General features: G+C 42.3%; 1 protein-coding gene across 2 annotated transcripts in view; it reads right to left on the bottom strand.

The window, feature by feature from the left end:
• ATP9A (ATPase phospholipid transporting 9A (putative)) overlaps positions 1–20,703 on the bottom strand; it is a 99,588-nt gene that overhangs the window by 39,724 nt on the left and 39,161 nt on the right. Inside the window, exons 7-15 of one of the 2 annotated variants that reach the window (XM_044455306.1) lie at positions 19,329–19,423; positions 18,210–18,290; positions 16,166–16,241; positions 14,508–14,584; positions 13,230–13,390; positions 10,714–10,856; positions 8,423–8,535; positions 4,657–4,869; positions 926–1,087 (exon numbers count right to left, since the gene is read on the bottom strand). In XM_044455306.1, coding sequence (XP_044311241.1) covers positions 926–1,087; positions 4,657–4,869; positions 8,423–8,535; positions 10,714–10,856; positions 13,230–13,390; positions 14,508–14,584; positions 16,166–16,241; positions 18,210–18,290; positions 19,329–19,423 — 1,121 coding nt within the window. The remainder of the gene's footprint in view (positions 1–925; positions 1,088–4,656; positions 4,870–8,422; positions 8,536–10,713; positions 10,857–13,229; positions 13,391–14,507; positions 14,585–16,165; positions 16,242–18,209; positions 18,291–19,328; positions 19,424–20,703) is intronic. The other variant, XM_044455305.1, reaches the window with a different exon arrangement.

The raw sequence follows: 20,703 nt of genomic DNA, 5'->3' as shown, positions 1-20,703 counted from the left end.
TGAGCAAGTCTGTCCACCCCTGCACTAAAGCTTCGTGCAGGCATTCGCCTGCAACATGGATTAAAGTTGGGGCAGGATGTGGGCAAAAACCTCCAAACTTCCTTGCACCTTCAGGTACATCAAAGAACTCTGCAAGTGGAGCACAAAGATCTGAACAGGGTTTTGTAAGGGTGATAACTAATTATGCTTGCAAGCCCTACTCAAGAGCTCTGCATTCAACTTGATGTGGCTGCGGTTATGCGATTAGGGGGCACTGCATGCATGTTCACCCTCATCCCACCTCCGCTTTGCCTATATCTTTGTTGCAGGCATAACCTGTGTAGCCTTTATGGGCAGAATCCTTTGAAGGTTTAGGCAGAAAAATCCTACAGATGCCAACATCAGGAATTGCAGGGGTTTTTGCGGTCTAAAGCACCCTGCATAAATGTCTTATGCACCTTGTTCTCTCCGGTATATCTCAAAGTTAAGGTTATACGGATGTTAAACCAGGTCTTCAACAAGTGCTGCATAATGTCCTGGTTGAGAAATGGATGAGAGTTGGGACAGACTGATGCACTGCCCAAAGGATTAGGGCATGGTTGACAGACCAAAAGCAGAGGGCAACTATGAATGGGGCATCATCAGGATGGCTGATGATCTTCTGCTACACAACAAATTGGGCTCAGGGAATTACTTTGGTATTGGTGTCAATTCATGAACACAGTAAAGGGCTTATGAATAACTTTAAAGAGATGTGTTTTTTTGAGAAAACTAGCTGCACCCTTCCCACATATTTGCAGAATATTTCCAATATCTCTATTCAAAGCTAAATCACAAAGCAGTTGCTGCACCCTTGAAGTCAGTCCATGCACCTGTGGCAAAGATGAGATTTCACCTCAGTCACTGGGATCGTGCTTTGCCAGATGGCTGGTTCAATGCCACTTACCCGAACAATTATTCCCATCCGTTTACTTTCATAGGTGAAAGGGAAGATCTGGAGGATGGTATAGTTTAAGATGTGGCCACCAGGGGTCCTCAGCTGCACAGAAGACTGATCTCTGCCAACCAGCGTCAAGCCTACGCTTTCTGTCCACTGTACCAGGGCCACCTAAAAGCCAGAGAGGTCACAGGTCAGACAGACTGCTGAGTCTGACAGTTCAGAGGTCATGCAAATGGAAGCAAAGTGAGGGGGAGGAAGGGAAGTGAGTAAAGCAAAGAACAAAGTTATTTGATTGTTAACTGTACATTTCCCCCTGCCCCAGATTCATTTTCTACAAGTTATCAAGGTGGATAACTGTTTTCCCTTCCAAATCCCAGGAATGATTTGGAAAGGTAAAGACTCCAATCTTATGCTTTGCCTCTCTTTTCTTGGACTTTCTCCAATACAGGCATGCATTCTAAACCACTGAGGGGTTGCTCTGTTGCCCAGTGTTTCTGTAATCCTTAATTTATATTGTTAAATTATATTGTTTTATAGGATGTTATTTATTTATGTTTGTGAGCCACCCCAAGGCTTCGGCGAATGGGGTGGCATAGAAGTTCCCTAAATAATAAATAAATAAATAAATAATCCTCTAGACTAGGCTGTGAGGCCAATCAACAATCATTACATTTTAATAAGTAAGATATTGGCCAAATGTAATTCTAAAGAGAAACATGATGAGCAGTTCTCACCACAAAATTTTGCAGAACACAGTGCTCCTGTTCAGGGTTCCAGCCAGCCCGGCATATTTGCTTTCAAGATACACCATGGCAATTCCCTTCCATTTTCCCCCTTCTCAATCCCCCTGCCCTTTTATCAACTTCAGTTGACACCAGGCCGTTTTGGGGGAGATTTGTCCTCCCAGAATTTTGTTAAGAGTACCTCTGCAAACGTCCTTTCTCCTGCATGCTGGCAATGATCTTTACTACGCAACAAATCAGACTCGGGATTCCTTTGGTTTTGATATCAAGCCATGAACATGGTAAAGGGCTTATGGATAACTTTAAAGAGATGCGTTTCTTTGAGAAAACTAGCTGCGCACTTTCCACCTATTTGCATTCACACACAGCAGCCATTTCTGTCACCAAGTGCAACACTTTTACAGAATACTTTACAAAAGTTGTTGTTGTTAGTGGCAAAGTCATGTCCGACCCATTGTGACCCCATGGACAACATTGCTCCAGGCCTTCCTGTCCTCCACCATCCCCCGGAGTCCACTTAAGCTCATGCCGACTGCTTCAGTGACTCCTTCTAGGCACCTCATTCTGTGGCATTTCTTTGCTTCCATCAGAGACAACAAGAGGTTACATAATGGTAACAACCAGGACATTTGACCCCAAAATAACCTTTCCAGATTCTAAGCTTGACTGATCTTTGCAAGCCAGTATATGACAGTGACTGAAAAACAAACCAAAAAAACACGTAGGCCAGATCTTAAAATCAGCCAGTTCCTGATTCCTCAAGAAGAACCAAACGACTGTCAGGGATTGGCCCTGTGATCCAGCAAAGGAGAGACCATTCCAAAGGTGGAATGCAGCAAAAGACAGGCCCTCCTGCTGGTTGTGATCAAGGGGACCTGTGCAGGTGGCTGGACAACCAGGAAGCCTTGATCTGCAGAACTCTGTGAATGGAACTGTGGTGCAGCTCTGACTAGACCCTGGAGCCCCCAGTTCAAGCAGCCCAAGAAGATCCCAACTGACCACCCAGAGAGCTGTGGCCGATGACATCCTTTTCTATTTCTGAAAATATTTTATTGTCAGGGGTGACCAGTCGGGCAGGAACATGGTTACAATTGCTTGCTAAGTGATTCGTATGTTTAGCACATATTCAAGAGCATGTATTTCTTTAATCAGGGCTGGCAAAACAGGGCTGCATTTTGTTCCTTGCTATTGCTGCAATGAGTCAGGGATGTAGCAGCAGTCGCAAGCCATGGAATTGGGGCGGGGAGAGATGTTGGTTGTGTGCTTCATAGCTGAAATTATACACACAGCTATTTAAAGTGGGCTCTGTTAAGACCATGAAGTCATGGATAAGAAATCAGCCAACCGCAACAATGATCAGGCAGCTTGATATGGGAAAAGGTACTCCCTTGAGTAGCCCAGTACCAAGTTGTCTAGAGTCTCATATGCCAATAACATCACCTTGAACCAATATATTGGCAGCCAAAGCATCTTCTGAGCCAAGGAAAAATGCACTTCTGTTAGGCTGCCCCACTCAGCAACTGAAATGCCAGCTTCTGAAACAGCTGCCATTTCTGCACATTGTAAACAAACTACTATAAAAACACAAATGGTCTCCAACAACTGCAGAAGTACAGTGACCTCAAAACCATCCCAGAATTTTCATTTGGGGAAGCAAAGAGTACAAAATGATTTCAGAGCTACATATATTCCATGAATTTTGGCCATACGCCTTAGTTTACTGACTTGAATGCTTACTCTTTGCAGTCATTATATAACATCAAGGGATTGACAAAAGGGAAAAAAGTCTACTGATAAACACTACTGCATAGAAACAAACAGTTCCCTGTTCGTTATTAGCTGCTGCTCAGAGGCTTTATTTGTATCCTATCCTCACGGGGAACATTGCTAGTAACACGTTTGAATGCTACCTCCTTCCACATTCTAGGAAGCTGTGAAGTGCCACCAGGGTTAAAGGATGGTTTGCCAACAGTCCTCCTGGGCAAGTTACCTCTGATCAGATTCTGCCTGTTACATTTCCCCTCCGTTACTGTATGGCCTCAACCTGCCGGGATCACTAAGCCCCAGAGGCTGTAACTGATCTCTCAATAAAGCAGCTTTCAGGAGTCCCTGCCCAGGAATGCTCACAGGAAACAAATCTAGGAAATCCTGCTTTGTGTTTCAGGAAATGAAACCTATGCCAACTGGTAGAAATTACCCTTGCTGTTCAAAAGTGGAGAAAGATGTGTGTGTGTGCGCGCGCGCGTGTGTTAAGTGGTGGAAACAGAGGGGGGGATCATTCCTCCAAGGTTTTGTTCCGATTTCCACATAAGCTGACCTTCCTGCCTTAGTGATATTTTATTGCTATAAAATTTCAAAGGTAGCATTTGAACAGCAATTAAAGAGACTTTTCATAGATTCCCCACAGGGAATTACTGCTTTATAGTGTCTCTCTTACTTGAAGATTTCACTGACTTCCAGACCCCTTTTAGCAGGCAACTGCTGTGGGGCTAAGAGGACGTAAGGACAGATTTTGTATATTTAAAGAGGTGGTGTTCTCTCTGCTAAGCGCATTCCAAAATGCAGCCAGAATGGTTTTTAAATGGAAAATGAAATTTTATCTAGTAAAAGTTACTTGCCCTATTTTGTAACAGCCATTTGTGTTTAATAGCAATCATAATCATAATGATGATGGGTTCGTTCCAACAGGGAAGTTTTGTGAATGGAAGGCCCCTTACACTTACAGAAGTGAATGCAATACTACAAGTGCTTCTGCTGAAGGAAGGGGGCAGGAAGCTCATCTTTGCCAATCTCCTTTTCCTCTGCTAGATATTTCATCTCAGAAAGTAGGATAGAGATGGCATCTTAACTAATTATGTAGGTATGAACAAATCTCCCAGCTTTGATGCCAGGATTCCCAACCCTTCTCCCAAATATCATTAGTTACATTTGGACCCCCCTTCCCCCTAAATATAGTAACAAGAAATCTAACTATTCTTTCATAGCAAATGTTACCTCATCAGGACTAGCAGCTTGATATACCCTGCAAGAATCTTCATAATGCCTCTCGGCTTCAGCCTGATCTGTCACACCATTTGATTCATACACAGGCGTTACATTGTGGCACAGGGCAATTGCTTTCACTGCTTCATGGACTCGGCTGCTCAGGGTTTTTCGTACTTTAGTTGCCAAGGCAGGGCCTTTTAAAGCAGGCTGCTCCTGGGGCTGCTAAGAAAAGAGGAAAAACAAATATGTTAACTGATAGTACCTTGCTCCCATCAAAACCCTCCATTTGCGAGAAATGGGGAAAGCAGAGGATTGGGGGTTGAAATATTTCTACGTGTTGCCAACTGGGCCATATAGAAATGTAATAAACAAGCTGGAATTGGGGGCAAAATTATGCTGCAGAATCCTCAGGCCAGGAATTTCTTTGTAGAATTGGAGCTGAGCTCACAGCCCTTGTTATATAAAAATCCACTCCAATTTCCACTCACCCATACAACCTTTCTTTCAGCAGCTCAATGCAGAGGGCACTCAAGGCAGCTGTTGCTGCTGTTAAACAACTGAGGATCAGTTGCTGGTATTCTACAAATCACCTGGAGTGCTTCCAGGCAATGGTGTATCCTGGTATTGCCCTGGCTCACTCATGGAATTCTATGGAATTCTATCCTTTCTCACTAGAATGTTAAAAAAGCCATGCTGGATCACAGCAAAGGTCCATTCATTCCAATTTGGTCCAGCTGCCCACAGGATCCCACAAACAGGACATGAGTGCAACATGACCCTCCTGCCCATGTTCCCCAGCAACTGGCATTCATACTGTCTCTCCCACTGGAGGTAGCATCCACTCATTAGGACCAGTGGCCATCGATCGTCTTCTGCTCCATGAATTTGTCTCATCCACTTTGGTGGCCATCACTACATCTTTTGGAAGTACATGCCATAGTTTAACTATGCTCTGAGTGAAGAAACACTTCCTTTTGTCTGTCTTGACTCTCCCACTAATCAATTCCTTGGGATGACCTGAGATTCTAGTATTATGGAGAAAAATGTCTCTCTATCCACTTTCTTCACACCTTACACATTTCTGCACACCTCTATCTTGTCTCCCCTCATTTGCCTTTTTTCTAAGCTAAAAAAATCTCAGCTACTGTAACCGTTCCTTTAGAGGAGTTAATGCCTGAATTGTTTTAGCTGCCCTTTTCCGCACTCTTCCCTACTCTGCTCTTAATCCTCCTGAGTTTTCCTGTTGCATCATCCATTTTTAAAAAAAAAAACATAGAAGATCTGTTATGGAGAAAAAGATAGAAAAACTGCAAAATGACTCCTAGTTGGGGATGCTTCCAGATGGAGATTCCCTACTGATAATACACACATGACCAGAGAGGTGAGAGATCCACTTAATCCTTGAGATCAGCCATTAAAGCTCTGTAGTTTTCAGGTCAGCTCCACAGTTGATTGAAACAAAGCATTTAGTGTACCAGTACCTACTATGTGGAATAATTTTACCTGCAAGACTGGAAATGTGCCAACTTTTTATTTTTAAGATGTTGAAGATTCATCTGTATACAAGACCATTCCTTGGGTAGTTTAGCCTACCATCCTATGGATGTGGAGATACAATGATCCTATGTATTGATTTGTATATTTCTGTTGGGTTTTTGTGTGTGTTTTGTATACATTGGTTTAATATCTCTTGACTTAAACAGTCAATGAATACTCCTAAAGTAAACAATTGCAAAACTGAGGTTTGTCATACCTTGGGCACATCATGAGAAAGCAAGGTTCACTGGAGAAAATAATCATGCTAGGGAAACTTGAAGGCAGAAGAAGAAAAGGAAGACCAAGCATGAGACGGATTAACTCCATAAAGGAAGCCACAGCCTTGAATTTACGAGAGCTGTGAACAGCTGTTGAGGGCAGGACGTGTTGGAAGGCATTTATTCATAGGGTTGCCATCAATCAAAGACAACTTGAAGGCACATAACAAAAACAACGATAAAACAAGAAGTGTAAATAAAACCCATGGTGCAGCTACTCCATCTTTATTTTTCCTTAGCAGATTTTAAAGTAAGAAAAAAGACTGAAGCAGCAGTGAGAAAACACAGGAGAGCTGCAAACAGAAAGCTATGCAATCTGGACTTGCTGTAAAATTTTGAGAATGTGGCAGTAGAAAGCCAACTGCATGGTAAAAGTCTCATCTGGAAGTTGCTTGGTAGTGGAAGACATCCTCCATTTGGGAGAAGCCTTAGAGCCCAGCATTTAGTTCCAATCTACCTTGTGCCTGTCTCATGTTAGAGCAATAAAGGAACTCCCTAACATTTGCACAAGAGGTTCAGAGAAGTAGGCATCATATAGACTCACTATACATTTAGCCTCTGAAGTTCAGCTCCATACAGCATACCTTTCAGCAAATCCCCTAATTTAGCAAGAGTCTGAGCATTTGGAACAAACTGGATTTTATACTTATAAAGCACAGTCACTGAAAATGAAAAAAACAGATGGGCTGACATGGCAGTGGAAAGCCAGTTGTTTAATTTTTAATACTATTTTTAGATTCCTGCATCAGACCTTCCAGGTAATTTTACAATTACTAAATTATGCCGGTCACAGGGGGAAGATATAGCCATCCAGTTTCCTGCTCTGTTAACCTCTCGTGTCAAGAGGACAAAAGTTTCACTTCCAGGTCAAAGGGCATAGCATGGTAACAATAATTAGAGCAATGAATCAGAACTACAGTTTAAATGAATCATGGCCAGCAAATGCTTCCAATTAACAAAGAATCCAACCTTTTAATTATATTTAAACTTATACTCACTGAGAAGCTCCCTTTACCACTGGTAAGCACTACTTTCCTGTTATTAAATAAAACTATATTAGTTAGATGTGGTTTTCGATGACGGTCGGTATCCTGGCTTGAATGAGGACAGCCTCAGGGGAAAGGCACACATTACATTAAAGGCGCTGCAAGCAGCTATGTATGTCATTTGTTCTGTGTTTCTCTAGTGTAAGGGCAGGCCTTCCACTCTGGATTGGGATCCTAGAGTAAGGGTTAAGGATGTTTGAACCCCTATACCCCACACGGATCTGGGTTGCAAATGACATTGCAAAAATGGCAATCTACCTGAGCTAATGGATCACTATTTTGCACTATCTATTTTGCAGGTAGAGGGGCACTGATCCAGATCAGGACAACAGCAGAGGGTCCCAATCCAGATCAGGGTGGCTTGTAGTTATGCTATGCTAAAATAAATAAATAAATAAATAGCACTTGCCCATTTTTAATGTAATGTCTCTTTTAACTGACAGTTAATACCACAGAAGTAATAACAAAAATAATGAATAAAAAATATCATGCAGATCTACTTGTCACATGCCCAGGAAGATTTCCTCACTGGTGGCTTTCAGATGTGTTGGATTACAACTCCCAATATCCCCAGCCATCATGGACACTGGAGAGCAACAGATCTGGAGGACACCAGCTTGGGAAAGTTACTCCAAGGTAATGTGTAACGGTGAAATTCTATGCACACAACAGGGGGCTGTACCTATTCAAGGGTCCCTGATCATGTGCAAAGAGCCCATTTGCACCCATGTCACCAAAGCCCTAATTTAGCTGAGTGATCCGTTTTTTACTTCTTTGAGCAGATAGCCCTGCCATACCCCACCCAAATATTACATCACAGAAATTCCCTTTGATTTCCAAAACACTGTGCAAGGTAGCAGAGAATGTTATGCTATACCAAAACCAAGTCATGAAAGTACTATCCCATGGTCTTACCTGAGTATATATGCTAAATATATGACTCTGAACTTCATCCATGGAGTCTAGGCCATAAGCTACTGTTCCAAGATGAAGGCGTTTGAAGACCATCTCATTCTGTGTTAGGGTTCCTAGAACAGGAGCAGAATTCTAAGTTATAGACCAAACAAGGGATGCTGTTTCAAGTGACTGAAGGGGCTTCACAAAGAAGAAAGCCAGGATCTCTCCATCATCCCAGAGTGCAGGACATAGAATAACGTGTTCAAAGGTTACAGGAAGAGAGATTCCAGCTGAACATCAGGAAGATTGTTAGAGCAGCATGACAATGGAACCAATGACCTAGGGAGGTTGTGGTCTGTCCCACACTGGAGGCATTCAGGATGCAGCTGGACAGCCATCTGAGAGGGATGGTTTAACTTAGAGTCCTGTGCTGAGCAGGGGATTGGACCCAATGGCCTTCCTAGCCCTTTTCAACTCTACCATTTTATGATCCTGCAAATATTTTGCCCTACATTTTGATGCATGATGAAAGGAATGGTCACAACACACCTAGCTTTTCATCTTATCATAAAATGGCTATGTTATTCCACTTCTAAAGATAAATTGTGAAACAGCCCTTAGTGCACAGACTAACAGCATAATCCTACACAGTGCTTTTTTTGTCATAGAATGCACAGGAATGGAGTTCCGGCACCTTTTTTCGACAGATTTTCCCAAGTTTTAAAAGTAACTTTTGTAAATTTGATGTTTGGTCCATGTGGATTTGAATCACCCTGTTGGCGGCAAAATAATTAAAACGGTGCATGTGGGCTGCTTGTGTGTCGAATCCGATGCATGCGTACTTCGTCCGCACAGGTTGTGATGGCTGCTCGGCTTGTGACTGGTCATGTGGTGGCATGCTGAGTGCTTACTGCGGGCGGCAACCATTATGTTTCGTTACACAACTGACGTGTGTGGGTGTGTGTACAGTGATTGACTATGTGCGAAAGATAAATACTTTCATGAGTTCCGGCACCTTTTTTCTTACAAAAAAAGCACTGATCCTACGCATGTCTATTCAGAAGTCTCATTGAGTACCATGTGATTTGTTTCCAGGTGTACATGATTGCAGACAGAATATGCACAACTTACAGGATGGGGGTGAACAACTTCCAGGAGTGGCATTGCTCCACAGAGAACCCGCTGGGTGCTGCATCCATGCCCTGACTGGTGGGTGGGGGGGCACTAAGGGTCCATAGACTGTGTGTTGCTCAGCCTTGCAAAAAGAAGCTGCTAACTGATCACAACTAATAACCTGAGGCCAGTTTATGACAATGTCTTAATCTACATTTTCTGGGTGGGATGGAAGTACCTGAACCATTTGGGTACAGTTCCCCCCCCCCAAATTTTGAAAACAAACAAACAAAAAAAAAAGGTTGAAAAAAATGACCCATTTAAACTTTCCCCAGGAATCAGAATGTCTTGGACTAAATTGCAGCTTCTGAAGGCCTATGGAAGCATGGTAATAATTTTGATGTGCCAGGGAGTGGCTTACAGCACAATCCTATACACATTCGCTCAGAAGGAATTCCCACTGTGCTCAGGAGGGCTTTCTCCCAGGTAAGTGGGCATAAGATTGCCACTATACATATGCTTGCAAACTGTGGCATCTAAGCCCCTGGTCTGGACTGTGAGGCCCACAGGATTCTGGTGGGTCAGAAAAATTCAAGTAGAGGAGTGAGAGAAGCAGCAAATTGCACGCTGCCTCCCATTGCCAAGAGTATTCCCTCCCTTTGCAGCATCTGACATGTCTCTCGCTACCTGCCCAACCTGTTACCACTGCAAGCTCTGAAGAGCAGCATTGGCTAGAAGAGCCAATGACTTCTAATGACTTCTTTGAGGACCTGCCTACCCGCACAGCAGACTCAGAAGGAAGAATGGAATGGACTGTATCTGCCAGCTCGGAAATGACAAGCAAGGGTTCATAGTGAAAATGCTCCTTTGCACTACAAGTTCCCTGGAAATAAAACACCATTGCTGCAGGAATCAGGCCCACAGGGAAACAGCCTCTTGTTACTTGCAGGGAAAGTAAAATATGTCAGCCCTTGTTTGCACTCTGAAATGCAATGACCCTGCTCTCTGAAGTTTTCATAGGTCAAATCTCTTACATAGCCACTTCTAACAAAAGTTTTTATGCAACAACCCAATTCCTTCTCTTTCAAAGTTTGAATATATTCATTGATTTCAAAGACTTGTATCTTGCCCTTCAAATTCCCCCTACCCCAGAGAGCCAACATCATAACAATAGCTTTAAAACTATGCAAATATACCTGTTTTATCTGTAAGTAAGTAGGATATCCGTCCGAGTTGCTCTGGAATTGTGCTGGATCGAACCACAGTGCCGGGAATTTTAGAATCCCTCCGGATCATCCAGCTGTAGACAATTTTTCCCATGTCAAGATTCACACGTAAACTGTGTGGAAGGAAAAGATGGCAAGAAAAAGAATTAGGGAACAATGCTTAAACACTATAAATTTGCTCAAACATCTTCCCTTCCCCCAAAAAAACACACACACACAAAACAAACAAACCATGAAGTTCTTTAAGAAAATGCAGGCCCAGAACTAGAGGCAGGAGTGAGGGAGAAGTTCCCTCCCCTCAGCAAGCAATTTGTTTCTTTCTTTCTTACAACTGCTGTGTATGTAAATAGCCTGCTGGGGAAGTGACTGTTCCCTTTGCCTCCCCTGTATTTAGACATGGGAAAATATGGATTTGGCTCTATCTGTTGGCTAAGGAATCAAAGTCACTGAGTTCTAGATGGTCAAATAAACCAACAAGGAAAGGTAAGCTTGGACCGAGGTTCATTTAAATGCTCCCCCATAGCTCCCTACCTCATTCTGGCATTGAAAAATTGGTCTATCTCCTCTTCCTTTTTCCTCCAGTACCCACTTCCTTGTATTTCTTGACTTGTTTGCTTGCAACCCTAATGGCACAGCACCCCCCCTTTATTGCTGTGAGACACTTTTGGAGACACTAATTGTCTCCAAAGTGGAATAAAATAAAGTGAAATAAAGTGAAAAGTGGAATAAAAACACCTGCAATAGCCAGTTGTGATTCAGACATATGACTGTCATTTGTTTCTGGCACCAGCTCTTCCACTGAATGGTCCATGTGTATGAGCACAGCACTTAGGTAAACATACACAAAAAGAATCCAAGGCCAGGATCCAAGGTAGCACTGGGATCTACAAGGAAACTGCAAGGAATTTGTTTCAGGCTGTGAATCCATCAGATTCTGAAAGGGTTTGTCCCAAGCACGGTGCTGAGCTAACTTCATGTAAGTTCAAGGAAGCTCTGAGTTGATGTGTCTCAAGAAGCCCATCACTTTTCCAGAAGACATGTGATATTGTACTAGGATTCTCTCCAAATAAAAGATACCTTGTGGCATGCTCAAGCCTGAATTAGGTCTTTGGCCAAAATTAGCACGGAATGAAACAAGTGGGTCAGCCTGAAATGGTGAATCAGTCATACAATCCAGCACAAAGTTTCTGGCATGATAGAGGAGATCTATGAATGAGCAGGAGGCTCTTTGTCTCTTGTTTTGAAAGGCTGAAGATGCTATGAAAGAAGGATTCCCACTTCAGATCAGACTGTGGCGTTTAGTGTGGAGCTCCACACACTGCATGAAATCAGTCCCACAAAGCTGCCACTTCCCCCCATGGCTTGAATGTTCCAGCACTTCATCCTGTGAAATATCCCTTGCCCTTACAGATTAGTACGTTGGAATAAAAGTTCTAGGTGAGTTTCAAGCATATAAGGGAATATTTTTATGCACAGGATCATTTAAACTGTCTGTACCTTAGTTCAGATACAACAAGTCACGGTTTGCTGTTAACATGAACAAGCTGGTACAGACCTCAGGCCTGTGCGCTAACCTCTCCACTTTGCATGTGCAGACATGCAAAAGAAGGGAGTTGAATCTCATGCTGTGTGTCCCAGACCAGCTCTCTGCATTTGCTCAGGAAGCCAAGATCACCTCCTATGGGCCCTTCCTGAATTGATTCCCATCTGTGGAATCAGCTCTGCAAAGAGGAGCCATTTTTTCTTCCCTTCATCACCAGGCAACCCCCTTTTTATTTTCCCAATATTTTAATAGAACTTTATTCTCATTTTTATATTTATACAGCACCTCTAAGATTGATGGAGCTGCGAGGCTATAATAATATAATATGGAAATATTGTATTAGTGTATTTTATGGTGATTTATGATTGTTTTATATTTATTATTGAATTTTGATTTTGTAAATCACTTGGAGAGCCTTTGAGCTCATATGTAGTATACAAATATAATAAACAAACAAACAAACAATTCAGCCCTTAGAGAGGTTTTGAGCCTGATTTAAATGTCCAATCTTGGTAAGCAACAAAATGTCACTTGTTGCTGCAGAAAAATGGATTTTCTCAAACCACAGTTTCTTAGGAAGTGAACCAATGAGGATCTAGTTTGAAGCCAACTAAGAATGGGAGCATAAGCTCTCTTCCCTATGTACACAAAGGGGAAGGCTGGGAGCACACCAGAGTGAGATTCTGGCTGGCTTGTGCAATTGTGGTGTGAAATATGATCCTCCAGACATCAGTACATACATCACATGAAGCTTCCTGTTCAGCTTTTTCAATTCTTAATTAAGGAACTTTCCCATGAAGAAATCTGCAGTAAAGCCATCATGTGAATTTGGGCCAACTGTTTATGACACGCTGTACTTTGTGCCACGAGCTGCAGCAGAATGACCCAAGTTAAATATGGTGTTACTTAAAGGGTTCCCTGCTTCTAGGGCAGGCACTCATACCTTATTGGAATGATATTTGAGAAAAGAAGAAGAAATCGGATGATCTGAAGGTACCAGCGGCCAGCAAAATGTTGGAGAGCAACCATGACAAGAGAGACCACCACCAGGGCCCCAAAAAGAATCTTGGTGAGGCAGTTGACTTCCAAGTCGAAGAGGCCAATCTGCAAGGAGAGAAGAAACTGCTTGCAACATAAAACAGTCTTGAGTTGCCACTCTCACAACACGATATGGCAGAGTCACGTGGTGGTCTTCAAAACACACTAGAGGCCATTTTGCTTCGGATGGAAAAGCAACTCAGCATGATCACCACTTCCAGCTTCTCTATTCAGAATGGTTGGCTGCAGGTGCCAAGTGGTGCAAATGTGTGGTAGAAAATTCCATTCTGTTTCATGTATTATGAGCCAATGTGGTGTAGTTGTTAAGAGCACAGAACCGAGACTCAGGGAATCTGGGTTCTAGTCTCCACTCAGCCATGGAACCAGTTGGGTGACTTTGGGCCAGACAGACTCTCAACCCAACCCACTTCACAGGGTTGCTGTGGTGAGGATAAAATTGAGAGCAGGAGGGCGGGAGGGGGGAGGGGGAGGGGGAGGAGGATTTGAGTTCCTTAAAAAAGATGGGATATACATGTAATAAATAAATACATATTGCCCAATAGCCAAAGCAATCTAAAAGATTAAATATATGAAAAATACAGTATTTCACATAACCTAAAAATTTTTGCATATGCACATAAAGGAAGCACATACAAAGACATGGATATAAGTGTGCTATATGTAATTAACCCACTTTTGCGTTACTTGGTTGTCTGTACAGGCATCATCAAAGGTCTGTCTAGTCCAGCATTTTGTTCACACAATCAGCTGCTCATGGTAATTCACAAGCAAGATATGGCTTGCTAGGGAATTCTGGGAGTTGTGAGACTGTTATCCATCTAAACATGCATAGGATTGCACTCTTACTTGGATAAGAAAACCTAACACAACTAGCATGAATAGAGCCTAGAAACTTAATGGTCTTGGGATGAAAGATCAAAAGCTGGTTTGGGTGGTATCCATGTGAGGACTCTAATGTATGAAATCACCCAAATAAAAAACACCAACTAAAATGCTGCAGTTTTAGTTGAATAGGTAAGATATTTGAAATGCACATATTAGTGCCCATGTGACCAACACATACAGCATGTAGGTACAAGTCAAGCAGCCAGGACTGATGGTGGATCTTTTAGAAGTTCACATTCAGTGGCAAGCTCCTCCTGAAACCAGATCTTGCCCTTACCTTACTCCGTGGATTTGATGTGTTCATGACACTGCGCAGCTCACGACCTGTGTACAGAACAACTCCCACAACTGTTCCTGAAGGAAAATAAGGACTACAGTGAAAGGGATTTTTTTTAAGTGTAAAGAAAAGCGTGTTTAAAGGGGGCAGGGAAGCATGACACGTGGAAATCAATCCTATTTTTTAATGAATAGGCCCAGGGAGAAACTTGATTCAGAGACAGTTGTGCATATATATGTGAACAGGTTTAAGAATTTGGTGCTATCTATACTTCCACAATTAGGCTGTGTTTCCCTGCCAGCACTCCATGCACACGTTATTTATACAATTTCACTTATATCATTTCTTGATCACCTTTCTGCCAGGTGGTATAAGCACTGGTCTGCTTAGTGACACTTAGAGAATTTATGTCTCACTCATCAGTGTTAGCACTCCCAGGGTGCCTTATAACAATACGTACAGAATAAAATAATAAAATCAACCCTTTAATTTCCTGATTCCCACCACGCCCAACAACTATAAATAGTCTCTTTTTAGTGCCAAGAGGACGTAAGTGTAGACAAACTCTCTGAGGAGAGGATTCTATATGCAGGGCATTGCTGTTAATGTATTTTCACTAGTCTTCACATACGTATTGCCCTGAAGAAGTACACCTATATGTGATAATGGCTAAAAGAATAGCACTTACATCATATAGAATAATAGCAAATTCATTCTTAGAATATCATCCCTTATGTAGCCAGATCAAATTCATGCAGAAAGAAGAGAAATCAGCAGGTCTGGGGGAATCTCAAGTCTTGCAAAAATTAGGGGAGGGGAGGGGAATCACAGGGACTGCCCCCAAAAGCATGCACAATGGCCACAAAATTCTGTGGTCATGGGAAATCAGTTCAGCAATATATTTATTACAGCTAACTGAAATGTCACCAACTTGTGCAAGCTTTCTAGTCCTCAAGATCTCTTCATCAACCTAGGTGATATAAAAAGCAGAGGATAGGGGAAGGAACAGAACACTTTCTTAGACCAGATGTTGTGGCCATGGGACTCACTCTCAAAATGGAAAACTGGAGGTGGTGCTGGAATATAGGAGGCACCTGAAGCTTCTATCTGGTGCACTCTTCTTAAACCCTCAGTGTGAGAGAAAAACTGTAAGTACAGAGGCAGATGCATTAACTACCCCAGTTAAGAAAAAAGGATCTCTTTCTTGCAGAGCACCTATTAGAAAGCTCTTTAACTGCTTTTAACTTCTGCATGATACATCTGGTCTTGCTTTTTCAAGATGCTCCTTCTAGGGAGCTACAAATCCCAGGGGGTGACTGGTTACTTGGAGACCTTTTATCCTAGCTTCCATTTATAATCACTCTAACACCCTTTTCTGTTACAGATTTAAAATGTCAATATTGAGAGCAATTAAGTGCTATTCTAGCAGGGAATGCTTTGCCCAAAGGTTACTGAAATTCCAAAGGCCTTCTCATCTATAAATGCCCAGGGGGCTAATTAGATGTCAGCTCAAGCTCCCAAGCACTGTTAGAACAAGTGAAAAACTTCATTCTGACCACTAATTTCCATTGACAAGAAATTGTTATTTCAATTACGTAGAAATTTTTTAAAAATTGCTAACATATACCTTCAGAAATTCAGACATACTTTGGCCTTACCTGAAGCAATTACTGTGCTTGCCCACAGGGTATTTTCAATGCTTAAGCTCTCATTCACAGGGGGGTCACTGTCCTCCTAAACAAGAGAGTTATCAAAAAAAGTAAGGGAAAAGAAAAGCAAAAATGTTAAGAGGGGGCCCTGTTCTAACAACAATAGCTGCATCAGTTTGAGTTTCATATAAACCATCAGAGATGGGTAGATTTTGCAACACTTTTGCTCCTAGCCTTCAGATACCTAAAGGGTATGATGTTTAGTGCCTCTTATCACAGGTGTAAAACCAACACTGAACCCACATCAACATTCAAAGCTGATGTGATGTAGTATCTGAAAAAACCACAATACATTATCAGCTCATTAAATAAAGTGACTGGATTTGTGTATGAAGGTGAAAGGTTCAGAACACAGGTTGTAGAGGATATAGTCAAAGGTAGAGCATATGTTTCCATGCAGAAGACTCCAGGTTTAATTCTGGACATCTCCACTTTAAAAATGGATTAGAGAGCAGGTGATGTAAAAGATGGTGACCCGAGACTCAGGGAAATCACTGCCAGTCAGCTATGACATTGTCAGATGCTTCTATCAGAGATTACAAACTTTCACCTATACAACTTCAAGAAGAGCTCACTAAGGACAAAATCCTATGCACATGAGCTGGAAATTTGTACCCTAACATTTTTAAAGCAGATCAAACATCTTCCCCGCTTCACCGTCACAAGAAAAGGAAGACTATTATAGAAAGTCTACTTTGTAGTGAGCAGCAATGAAGAAAAAGTTTGACTCGACTTGATCTGGGACCAACTTGTGCAGCTTTCTGTTGGTGCAGAGTATTTGCCAAGCTCTCATCAGCTTTCTAAATTTGAACGCATCCATTTTCTTTCTGCCAGCTTTCTTCATTGCCCAGCTTTCACACCCATGCATAGTGATTGGGAATACAAGAGTATGGATGATCTTGGCCTTGGTCTCCACTGAAACATCCTTACACTTAAGGATCTTGTATAGTTCCTTCGTTGCTACCCTTCCTAGTCTCAGCCCTCTTCAATTTTTTTAACCACAATGTCCCTTTGAATTGATGACTGAATCAAGGTATGTGATATCTTTAACCATTTCAATTTCTTCACTTCTGCCTTTAACTTTGTGTGATTCCCTGGAATGTTTCAGTACCCAGCACCACCCTTGGGCTCCACGTCCTAGAAGGAGTGCAATTTTCAGTTGGAACATAGCTGAGGAGTGAAGGGATATGTCTTCCTTTGTGAGATGGACCAGTCCTATGAAGGAAGTCACAGCCTTGAGTTCACAAGAGCTGAGCAGGGCTGGAAGGGCAGGACATCTGGGAGGGTATTTTTTCATAAGGTCACTTTAATTTGGAGGTGGCCGCATGTAACAATACACCCCATGTATTGTTTCATTCAAAGCAAGAAAGGTCCTATGCTCACTGTGTGACTATAGTTAATCTAACAAAATACGTAAAAAATTAAAAAAAGATGTAGCTACATCATAATGTATAATTTGACCCAAAGTCTGAGGGACACTGAGAATTCTCTTTATTACTGTTAACCTATATACTATGTTTGAACTCTTCCTCCAAATATGGGTCATAATTCAACCAAAATAACTAGATACAGCCAAGAGGGAGGAATCAGCAGGCATGACTGTGCAGTTTAATTACCATGCTCAGTGGGCATAAAATGTTGACTTGTAAGGACACTGGAGAAGGAAAACTGTGAAGGAAGAGGAATGGTACGAAGTATTTTGAATTAAGGCATGATTGGCTCACTTGAAACTGAAGTACTTCAACAATCCACGCTGCGTATTTTTGGGATCACTCCATGTTGCAAAATTTAGGTGCCTCATCTATAACATGCTCTTTTTGTTATGTCTCCTAGAAATACAACTCCAGTTTTATGAGCCTTACTCTTTCAGTCTTGCTTCATGCTAAACATCCCCAGTGCCTTTCGGGAAAAAATGGGGAAATTGCCTGTAAGCCATGATCCGTGTGTCACAAGTTTATATTTCATTTTTCTCAATGTAAAGGCAGCCACTTACTCTAGTAAATGTTCCAACAAAGTTGTGGATGTCAATGTTGGGCTCTTCTGCATACACGTAAGATCGGATCTGAAGAAGGTCCTGCATGAAGGATTCAAAAGTACAAAGTAACATGTCCAAGGTAATATGTGTACATAGGATTAAAATCTTTGCTTGCTCCTCTTTAAAGTCAGCCTCCTTTCCAAACAAACGACACACACTTTAAGACAGAAGTTGGACACCTGCAGCTTAGCAGCCACATACGCCCCTCGGCTTGCTTTCATGCAAGTGGAAGGATCCCAGAAGGGGAAAAGGAGAAGAGGAGAGGAGGGAAACAGGGACTGCAAAATGGACAGGGGGAAAGGTCTCTAAAAGCAATCAGTTTTGATCTTTGTCAACAGTGACCCTCCCTCCAGCTGCCTGCTGAGCTGGAGAAAGGAAAAGGGGTGACCTGCCCATTTGTGGCTGCAGGCTGCCACAGTCAATATGTAATAGATTGCCCTCAAGGGAATACTGTGCTCAGCAGAAAGAAAGGTCCCCGCCCCTGCATTAGGAGGAAAACAGATGAAAAGAACCCTATTTTTATTTTTAGTTATTGTTCATCTAAATAAGGAATGGGCATATAAGAAATGGGCATGTGTTTTGCAGACGAACTGTGGCCTTCTCTGATCTGATCTTTTTGCACACCCACTAACAAAACTGCCATTAATATCCTGTAGCACAGCATTCAAAAAGAGTTCGTTTTCCCTTGTCTCCCTCCAGTTTGCTGCTAAAATTTGTTGGAAACCAGGTGGAGCTCTTTATGGAGGCAGCAGCCACCAAGGAAAAGATCAGCCCCTCTTTTATCGTTGCGGCACTGAATGTCAGTGGAAAGCTCAGCACTGGAGGGGTGGCAGTGGACATGGAGGGCTGGTATTGCCCCATGGATCCCTGGAATTTAGCCACCCTGATCTAAATGGCTGAGGTGGCATTCGGAAAAGGCATTGCTGTCCCCAACATTTCTTTCATTTCAAGAATGAAATACACTGCAGAAAATGTGTCCCTTACAAAAAGGGCTGTTGGGAAGTTTAATTCTGCCTGAATTTTAGATGGTGATGTTTATGAACAATGACCACCCCCAAACTAAAAATCTGTACGTACAGAAGCAGTGGGCAACCTCTGAGTGCAGCTGACCGGCAGGCGTAACTTCCAGTCTGTTTCACCATCCAGCTGATCCGTACGGAGAAAGCAGGACCCTGGGGACATTTAATCTGCATTGCTATTCAAATTCTGCCATAAAGGTACCAACTTATTGGAGACCGATCCTATCAGGGTAACTATGATCTCACAAGTTTTGTATTAGAACATAGTGGGGGAACTGTAGTCCAGTGGTACACCACACGCTTTAACCATGTAGCACAGGGGTGGCAAACCTATGGCACGCGTGCCGCAGCGGGCATGCAGAGCCCCCTCTGTCAGCATGTGAGCCAAGTTGCCCCAGCATCGCCCCAGCAGCCGAGCATCGCATAACAGCGCACATAGGGGCCATGCGCATGCTCAGTAAGGAGTAGCGGCACCGGGTGATGACTTCACGAGCCGCGACTCATTAGTCGCAACTCATCTGAGCTTTTGCATGGCCAGTCAGTGCGCTGCCAAGGATATATATATATATATTTGCTTGGACTGGCTGTGAGTTTTAATACATTTGTTTTTATTAACACAAGATTTTAGCTTTGAGTTTTCTTATGAAAAATTGAAATTTAATATCTAAGATTTAGCAAAGAGATGTTCTAATTAAGAGACTGAGATTTGTTTAATGCTGTGCTGTCCCACTGGCATATTTGAATCTGCAGCATTACATTCAAGTTTTATTGCTTGAATAAAGTTGGCACTTTGAGATAAATAAGTGGGTTTTGGGTTGCAGTTTGGGCACTTGGTCTCTAAAAGGTTCGCCATCAGTGATGTAGCATATTCCATTTTACATTTCAGACGCACAAAGGCATATTCAGATGTGTTTTTCAGTGCCCTGAAGCACTAATTAAAGAGTGCTGTGCAGTTTCTATCAATATGGTGCACAAGCCTGAAAATTTACTACATTCATATTTGTTTCCCTCTTGCAAAGAACATCTGGCATGGGCCTCCTTCACTCCGTTTTATCCACATAACAACAACCCAGTGATGTAGGCTAGACTGAGAGGGAGTGCCTTGCTCAAAGCCACCTAGTGAACTTAGTAAAGACTAGAACCTGGATCTCCCGAGTCCCAGTCCAAGATCCTAACCATTATGCCACACTGGCTCTTGCAGCTATATGAGCATATCATTAAAAGAAGAAAAAAGGGGACAAAGATTGGAACCATACATTGTTCTTTGACCCACAATTTGCAGAAACAGAGTCAGAACAATGTATGGTTGCTTAAACTGCACAAACATACATGATTTGCATACATGTTTGCATAATTTACAAAATGTATGTTTGCTTAAATGCATGTAGAACAATGTATTTTTACTTAATTTACACTAATCTCATAGATTGAAG

Source organism: Varanus komodoensis, unplaced genomic scaffold (assembly GCF_004798865.1).
Source record: "Varanus komodoensis strain SLA01 unplaced genomic scaffold, ASM479886v1 scaffold8, whole genome shotgun sequence".
NCBI classification, from domain to species: domain Eukaryota; kingdom Metazoa; phylum Chordata; class Lepidosauria; order Squamata; family Varanidae; genus Varanus; species Varanus komodoensis.
This window is presented reverse-complemented; position numbering and strand designations above follow the sequence as displayed.